Here is a 9,792-nt window from a genome sequence, read left to right on the forward strand (position 1 = left end):
TTATATCTTTGAAGAAGGAGGACTATCAAGGTTGTTCTTTCATCTTATAATTTCTCATCTTCAAATTTCATCGCACTTTTTCATATGGCTGAAAGTATAACAATGATGAAATATGGCTTTGGTGCACACTTATTCTTTATCATTTACCTCCCCCATTATATCTTTCATTCTTTCATACTCTATTTATTTACTCTCTCTCATTAAACATACAACATTATTATAGTGTGCATTTTTTCTTCATTGAAGCAATCAAGATTAAGATTCATTTCTCTCTCTCTCTTTCATCCGTTATTGTTGGTTTGGTTGATTAAGCTTCTGTCAAGATGAATGATTAAGCTTTGGATGAAGTTGCTTCTGCCTATGAAGGTTAAGTGTCCGTATTGCTTCACCTTTTGTTTTCAAGACTGAGAGATCAAGATTCGCTAACCAACCAAGAAGATGTATTAGAATATATATATATATATATATATATATATGATGTTCAACACAATCATTTCAAGTTTGAAATGTTTCATACATTCCAGGTTGCAGGGATGTTAGAATATGTGAGATTATGTATGGGTTAATCAATTAACATTGTAGTTAATTGGTTAATTGTGTAAGAGTTAATCGATTAACACCATAGTTAATCGATTAACTAAGTAGTTGTTTCAGTTTCTTAAGGAGAACTTTGTATACGATAATCGATTAATCAACAGAGTTAATCAATTATCTGACTCATAGATTTTGTATTTTGTTTTAGTAGTTATTGTATATAAATGGGTATTCCCCTAATTCAATTCAATAATGAGAAATATGGTTCTATTGAGTGAAATCTTTGATTCTCATTCTTTATCATTTCTCATTCTTCTTTTAAGTTTCTTTAAGCTTTCTTTCATATACTTTTTGATTCATTAAGAAGATTTCTTTAATGACTCCTACCATTTTAACAAAAGTAAGAGTGACTAGCCCTAAAAAGCAAGTCCCAGAATAATTATAATCTATGTTGCCTCACATTCAAAATCTTATATGAGATTGGCTAATTATTTCCTAATTGTTACTATCTTCTCATCTGAAAGCATAGAAGATCGATGTATCTCCTGGTAATTTATGTACCTTATTCCGTGCTAAGATATATTACTAATTTCTCCACCTTAAAATTATGTTTAGAGGCCTACTGATATATGTTGTGTTATTTAAAAAGTTGATTCATTGACCTTTTTGTTAAACATGGTATCCCATCTTCCCTTAAAGCAAATCGCAGAGAAGAAGAAAAGATTTGTGAAGAGGATGAATCAATGAATAATACTTCTCATTAACTTTGAATGGTTAACATACATGATATTTATAGAAAGTTTAGGTGGTTATTATAATAGAAATAACAACCAACTAATAGCCTAAAGTAGAAAGCCTGAAAACAGAAACTGGGCTCTTTATGTAAAATAGGCCCAATAAGAGAAAAGGCTAAAAATAGCTAACTAACTAAAGGAAGAACAAGAATTATTCCAGCTTGCTTTGATCCTCTTCATTTTCAGTTTGTGTGTGAATTCTTTCTTCCAATTCTAACAACCCCCACAAGTTGGGATATGGATATTCAACAACCCAAGTTTGGGAACTAAATGGTAAAATAGACGAGGAGAGAGAGCCTTTGTAAGTAAGTCTGTGGTTTGTGAACCAGTGGGAATGGAGAGCAAGTGTAGAATTCCTGCTTGAACCTTTTCTCTGACTTAGTGACAATCAACTTCTATATGTTTTGTTCTTTCATGAAAAACGGGATTTGAAGCTATGTGAATGGCATATTGGTTATCACAATAAAGCATGATTGGTTGAGGATGGGAAATCCGTAAATCTTTCAACAAGTAAAGCAATCATTATGCTTCACAAGCACCTAGAGTCATGGCCCTATACTCTGCTTCAGTAGAGGATCTAGCAACAACTTGTTGTTTCTTGCTTTTCCATGAAATAAGGGAATTTCCTAAATAAAAGCAATATGCAGAAACAGATTTTCGAGAATCAGGGCAAGCTGCCCAATCTGAGTCTGTATACCCTTTTATTTTGAAATCCGAAACTGCAGGGAACAATATTCCAATGCCAATAGACCATTTAAGATATCTCAAAATCCTCTTGGATCCTTCATAGTGTTTATCAATAGGTTTGGACAAGAATTGGCTTAAATGTCCAATAGAGAAACTAATATCGGGTCTAGTATGAGTTAGGTAGAGGAGCTTACCCATTAGCCTTCTATACATGCTTGGATTAGGGAGAGGTGTTTCAGTGTCAAGGCTGACTAGCTGCTTAGCATACTCCATTGGAGTTAAGCAGGGTTTTGAAGCAAGCATGCCAGTTTCTTCTAAGAGATCAAGTGTGTACTTTCTTTGATAGAATAATATTCCATTGCTAGACCTTGCTATCTTAATGCCAAAGAAATATTTTAATTGGCCAAGATCCTTGATGCTGAATTCTGAGTTAAGTATTGTCTTTATCTTATTGATTTCATTCAAGCTATTCCCTGCCAATACAAGATCATCCACATACACAAGAATAGCAGTAAAAGTAGAAGAAGTAGATTTAGTAAAAAGGGAATAATCTGCAAAATATTTGTGGTAACCTGTTTGTAGAAGGATGCTTGTTAGTTTCTCATGCCATTGTTTGCTGGATTGTTTGAGTCCATAAAGGGATTTTTGAAGTTTGCATACAAGGCCAGGTTTGTCAACAGTGAGGCCTGGAGGGACTCTCATATACACATTTTCTTTTAAATCGCCATGAAGAAATGTTGTATTTACATCTAATTGGTGAAGATGCCAATTATTGGCAGAAGTTATGGCCAAAGTTACTCTAATGGTGGTCATTTTTACAACTAGACTGAATGTTTCCATATAATCAACACCTTCAGTTTGAGTAAAGCCCTTGGCAACAAGTCTTGCCTTGTGTCTTTCTATGGATCCATCATATTTATATTTAAGTTTAAAAACCCACTTACATCCTATTGCCTTCTTTGTGCTAGGAAGGCTATTTAAAATCCAAGTTTTGTTAGCATTTAAAGCATGAAGTTCATTTTGGATAGCTTTCTACCAACAAACATGTTTGATGGCTTCATTATAGTTATCTGGTTCAACATCAGAAGATATGCAAAAAGAGAAATGTTTATGAGTAGTTGACAGTTTGTCATATGATAAACTCTTAGATATAGGATACTTTCCCTTTGAAGACATTGGTGAAACTGAATATGAAGCAGAAGTGGTCAAAGCACAATGATAGTCTTGTAAATATTGGGGTTTATTTTTAGTCCTAAGGGATCTCCTAGGGGTATGAGTTTCAAAATGAACTCCAGATTGGTTATTAGTTGCATCAGGTATAACAGATTGATAATTGATCAGATCTTGATTACCTAGAGAATTATCACAAGAGGGTTCAGTGTTGTTATTGAATGGAGTATTAAACCTGTTGTTGGTGTCATCACAGGTCCAGTTTGTGTAGTTCTCAATAGGGAATATTAGAGTAGGTTCCCTCTCGTTATGCTCTATTCCATGAAAAAGGTAAATATGTTCATAGAATATGGTGTTCCTAGATATAAAGATTTCATGTGTGCTAGTGTCAAGTATTACATATCCTTTGACTCCCCTTGTTAGTCCAAGGAATACCCCTTTCTTGGATCTATGATCAAGCTTTTTTCTCTGAGATGTGAGGGTGGCAGCATAGCAAAGGCAGCCAAAGGCTTTAAGGTGAGAAAGATTAGGCAATTTTCCATACAGAATCCTAAAAGGAGTGTCTCTAGACATATAGTTACTAGGTTGTCTATTGATTAAAAGCACAGCATGAGTCATGGCAAAATTCCAGAAACAGTGAGGTAGACTGGATTGAAAGACTAAGGATCTAGCAACACTAAGAATGTGTTGATGCTTTCTTTCAACAACCCCATTTTGTTGGGGTGTTTCAACACAACTAGTTTGGTGTTGAATTCCTTGTTCTGCAAAGAAGTGTTTCAGGGAAAATTCCTTCCCATTATAACTTCTTATGCACTTTATCCTTAATCTGAATTGAGTAAGAATAAGAGAATAAAAGTTCTTAATCAATTCAGAGACCTCAGATTTGTATTTCAAAAAATATAACCAAGTAAATCTGGATTTATCATCCACTATGGTTAAGAAATATTTATGACCATAAGTGCTAGGAACATAGAAAGGACCCCATATGTCCATATGAACTAAATCAAATATGTTGGCAGACTTAGAAATGCTATCATTGTATGGCAATTTCTTCTGTTTAGCTAGATGGCATTTATGACAAGGATCCTTTGTTTTATTGCATACAATAGAAGGAAAAAGTTTTTGCATAGTGATCATTTTCTTATGAGAGAGGTGTCCTAATCTTACACGCCATATATCATTATCATAGGTAGTAAAAGTATTAATCTTCCTATCCTGCAGGGTTGTAGGTATGACAGGTAGAGTCTTTATGGAAGCTTTCATTGCAAATAGACCATTCTTTAATTCAGCTACACCAATCATCCTCAAAGATGGGAGATCCTGGATGTGGCAATAGTTTTTAGAGAAAGTCAGTTGGCAAGAAATGTTATCAATTAATTTTAAGATGGAAATCAAGTTGAATTTAAAACATGGTATGTACAAAACATTAGTCAAGTATAGGTTAGGTGAGAATATGATACTTCCTGAAATTGTGGCAGATATTTGGTTACTATTAGGTAGTGTCATGGAAACAACCTTGATCCTCTTATAGGTTTGGAATTGTGAAAGTGTGTGGCATACGTGATCAGTTGCTCCTGTATCAAGAAACCAATCACAATTTTTGGCACAAAATTGTAAGGCATATTTATTACCTTTGTTGCTTGGTCCACCAGATTGTGTGTTGATTTGATTAGCATTGTGAGTAACCTTTGATGTAGGTTGCTGTAATATGGAGAGAATTGATTGGGATTGTTGAGGGGTGATGTTAACTTTAGAGGTTTGTGCATCATTGTTGTTGTGACCAGGTTGTTCTCCTGATTCTATTTGGATGTCATCACTGCATGATTCTTCTTCAAGAGTGGTTAATTGGTTGACATTGTAATTCTTGAAGTGTCCAGGTGGTGGGAAGCCATGTTTCTTGAAACATTGGTCAATTGTGTGGCCTGTCTTGTGGCAATAGGTACAAACTTTGGTGCCTCTTCCGCCTTGATTCCTTCCTGAGCCCCTTCCAAGTTGATTCTGATATGCTCTGCCCCTGCCCCTGCCTCTGTTACTCTTGAAATTCCCCCCATATTCATTGCTACCATTAGTGTTGCTATTGTTGTTGTATCCTGTATCAGCAACATTCATGAAGATTTTTGGTTCGTTGAAGTGTGAATTCATGTGCCTTTCTTGCCGAATTAATAGAACAAATGTCTTATTGATGGATGGAAGGGGGTCAATCAACATTATTTGAGACCTTACCCCTTCATATCGGTCATTAAGCCCCATTAGGAAACATAGAACATAATCACTTTCCCTGTATCCTTTAATCGTGGGAACTAAGTTGCATATGCATCTGTGCACACAGGAGCATGAGGGAATTGGTCTGAAATTATCCAATTCTTCCCACAATCCTTTAACATGGTTATAGTATGCTCCTATGCTCAGATTACCTTGCCTATATGTGTATATCTAACCAAGAAGTTCTGAGATGCGAAAAACATCCCCTTGATAGTATCTTTCACGCAAATCTTCCCATATTTCCAAAGTTGTCTCCATCCATAAAATGCTTTGGGCAATAGATGCATCAATGGATTGTATTAACCAGGAAACAACTAGGGTATTGCATCTATCCCAATATATGAAGGTTGGATCATCGGTGGTAGGTTTCAACAGAGAACCATCTATGAATTGAAGCTTGTTTTTAGATTTCAGGGACATGGCCATGGCTCGGGACCAAGAATGGTAATTTTCACCATTTAGGGATTTTGAGATGATACTTGCTCCAGGGTTCTCATTGTGATTCATGAAGAAAGGAGAGGTTGGATCTTGGAGGGGATTGAGATGCCGGATTGCTCGATTCTCCATTGTCAAATAGATTTAAGCTTTTGACAGAGACGAACTTTAGATGGCAAAGTGAAGAGAAGTATTGTAGCGGAAAGTGGAGAAGAAGATGGTGAGATTTACCCAGAGTAAAGCTCTGATACCATGTTAAACATGGTATCCCATCTTCCTTTAAAGCAAATCGCAGAGAAGAAGAAAAGATTTGTGAAGAGGATGAATCAATGAATAATACTTCTCATTAACTTTGAATGGTTAACATACATGATATTTATAGAAAGTTTAGGTGATTATTATAACAGAAATAACAACCAACTAATAGCCTAAAGCAGAAAGCCTGAAAACAGAAACTGGGCTCTTTATGTAAAATAGGCCCAATAAGAGAAAAGGCTAAGAATAGCTAACTAACTAAAGGAAGAACAAGAATTATTCCAACTTGCTTTGATCCTCTTCATTTTCAGTTTGTGTGTGAATTATTTCTTCCAATTCTAACACTTTTCATTGTCATGGTATAAGTCGTGTTATTGCAACCCAAATATTTTGTCTTTCATTGTCATGGTATCAAAAAGTTTAGTGCCTAACAATGTTATTGACTCGTTGAAGTATTAACTGAGATAAACATGAATTAAGATTTTATTTTCGATATACTTTTTGAAAATGATATTTTGACATATTACTTTTGTAACGCCCCGAAAATTACTCCAAAAATCTTGCATAAAAATGAGTATTTTTTATTTTAGAATGATACCATATAAAATTTATTTCCCTATATTCGTTTCATTTTCGGAACATCACTTTAAGTAACATACAATGCGGAAAGGCAAAAAGACCATTACCTAAAGGTAATGAAAATATAACTCAATATAACTTTGAATCATACTTCATTAGAATATCATAAAATGTTTGTACAAAGTACAAGGCGGAAACTAATCGTCGCCCAAATAAAACTACTCCAAAATAAATACCCTACACAAGTACACTAATCAAAAAGCATAAGGGCATGTGTAGGTATAACGGTTTCCCTCAATCCTCTATGCCCCCTCCTAGGACATCGAAAAGCGGTAACTCAGAATCTTGAAGAATGATCCATCTGAACAAAACGCGAATAGAAGACAAACAGAAAGAAGAGGGAGTAAGACATCTAATGAATATTACTCATTGACGGCGTGGAATTAGACGGAATATCACATCCAGACAGACACACATAATAAACACAATATATACATCACATATAAAAATGCACAATGATGAATGATGTTATAATCTCATATTATGAGGATCAAAGTCCACAATCTCATTGTGTGAATGTTATGTTTGTTTCATCCATCCTTTCACCAATATCCTCCCAATATACTATTCAGAAATAACCAAGAGTACAGGTCCCATAACAAGCCGATTTGAACGCACCAAAATTATTCCTCGCAAGGATATATGATCGACCTGTTCTGAAGAACTGTCCATTTTAGGATCATGTCGTATCAAACACTTTCTGGGCATCCCTCTCATCCAGGAATACAAGGGACTCGTCTCACCTAGACTCACCCTCAAGACTTTGCTAATGAACCACCGCCATCGTCGTCCCTCTCAAAATCTCAGGGCTCGTTCGTCTCCCATAAATTTCCTCTCCACTACTTCATTATCCATAATAAGTATGCACACTAACTGAGGTTAGCTGATTAAATCTTTTAATCATTATTTTATATGATCGGCCCAACCTAATACATCTCCCAAAGGAATGCTTCATGTGGGACCCGATCTTACGTCATCACGTAAAAGAGGAATAACATCCTTACCACTACGAACCATCGCTGAATATCCTGGACGACCACATGGCCAAGCCTCTTACGGTCAGACGACCTCGCTGCATGGTATCATGTAATCCTTTTTGGGCATTGCCCTAATCACGACATCACAGTCGGAAACCTTCCCCTAAATAGGCACAAGAACAAAGGTACTTGTATAAGTTTGTCAATTTTGGGCACCAGACTCAATCATATGAGTCATGGTATTTCCCAAGTGTAAATTCACTTCACACCCAAGCTAGGGCTATTGCCTAAGCAATCAAACAATCGGAAATAGTAAAAAATATTGTATGTCTCTCACTCAAGTGAGAAACTGTCGCTCAAGCGACGAACTCATCAAAACAGACTCAATTCTCTTCCTGATTCTCGCCCAAACGAGGGACTGTCGCTCAAGCGACAAATCCATCAAAAATTGGTCAAAATACTTGTCTGGTTTGGGCCCGGGCGAAATATGGTCGCTCAGGCACCCAAAACGGGCCCTCTGGCCATCGCCTTTAACAAAACATTTCCTTACTTTTATTACTTTCAAGAATTTTATATAGTTATTTACCTTTACAACTTATTGATGGCAAACATGCCATTACGCTCTCGTATATATGAGAGTTATCGTTCAGACGACTTAAAAAAAGTCACGTCTGTATGGAGCCCTCTCGCTCAGGCGAGAGTTGTCTTGCTTAAGCGAGGGCACATCCATTTTTGAGGCATTTGTGACTTAAGCGAGAGCTGTCTCGCTTAAGCGAGAAAACAATCATTTCCCTTGGTGTCTATTTTAGCTCAAGTGAGAGCTATCTCGCCTAGAGCTGTCTCACCCCGAGCTAAAACACTTGTTTTCTCTAAACACTTCTCACTCAAGCGAGAGTTGTCTTACTCAAGCGAGAAGAGCCTGAATATCATTTTAATTACTTTTCTCAAGGAAAATATTTCTCATTTATATCACATGTTTTTAAACCTTGAATTTATTAATTATCACATACATATTATTCTCATAATAATCATTCAAACATTATAATTCAATAGTAAACATGGTATTTGCATATATAAACATAACATAAATCGGTATAAGAAATATTGTTGTACTTAATCCAAACAAACAGACAATTGATTAAGTACAAGCTTTCTTAATACCCAAGGCAACCCCAAACTTGTGAGGGAGTTTAGGCTACCGGATCGAAACTCTCCACTGTTTTTGATCCCAATGCATTTTAGTTTCTCGAGTAGTGTTCCTTCATGGATAACTACCACAATATTTGATATTTTTAGCTATCCTACACATACAACTTAAGAAAGTATCTGTAAAAAAACCATGCACATAAATATTTGATTTAGTACGGGTTTTCTTAATACACAAATATAACTCCAAACTTTTGAGATAGTTTAGGAGATCCGGGTGTCATATTCAGACACCACTATGTCACGATGTATTCTCCCTCACCTGAGTGTGTCGGGTCGCTAGGTTCTCTATTTGCAGGTGAGCTTACTTGATCCGATCTCCTCTCGAACTCGTCATTACGCTAAAATAACATTAATTAGTTAACTGATGATAATAATTATACTTACGAAATAACTTTTTACCTGAAGATAAAACTTGCGATTTAAAATGAATTTAATTGCTTTCGTCCATCCGATTCAAGGTTGAATATCCTTGAATCATCATATGTCCTTGAAAGTCTTACAATCAAGTAACACTTTTTAAATTAAGGTTTTCAATAAAACTTATACCGGAATTATGTCGTAACCTGTGGGTATACACCATGCTAGTTCCCAGGAAAGAGAGGTGGGTCGTAAAGACACCCTTAAATTCCAAGTCTTTCCTTAGACAGAACCTTTATGGACATGTATTTCCACTTCATTACATTTTTTCGATAGTTCATAAATCATTTTTTGTAAGTAAAACATTTTTACTAAAACTAACCTTTTAAAATAAGATCATTAAGCTAGACTTATCATTTTTAAAGTTAGTCAATTTAAACAAAATCAACACTTTTAAATCAATACTTTTTAAG

The 9,792-nt window shown here is 35.6% G+C and overlaps 1 protein-coding gene across 1 annotated transcript; it reads right to left on the minus strand.

The window, feature by feature from the left end:
- On the minus strand, nt 3,048–5,435 carry LOC109332504. Its single transcript, XM_019567488.1, has 2 exons — nt 4,746–5,435; nt 3,048–4,505 (listed from the first exon to the last, which is right to left on the minus strand). Exons 1-2 carry the CDS (start codon nt 5,433–5,435, stop codon nt 3,048–3,050), a joined length of 2,148 nt encoding a protein of 715 aa, XP_019423033.1.

Source organism: Lupinus angustifolius, chromosome LG18, assembly GCF_001865875.1.
Source record: "Lupinus angustifolius cultivar Tanjil chromosome LG18, LupAngTanjil_v1.0, whole genome shotgun sequence".
NCBI lineage: Eukaryota > Viridiplantae > Streptophyta > Magnoliopsida > Fabales > Fabaceae > Lupinus > Lupinus angustifolius.

Bases quoted from the DNA above. Each gene is read 5' to 3' on its own strand.
- LOC109332504 (XM_019567488.1), bottom strand. From the start codon at position 5,435: ATGGGGCTTAATGACCGATATGAAGGGGTAAGGTCTCAAATAATGTTG. The intron at 4,506-4,745 runs GTATGCCACACA...TGCCACATCCAG, and splicing joins ATACAGGAGCAACTGATCAC to GATCTCCCATCTTTGAGGAT.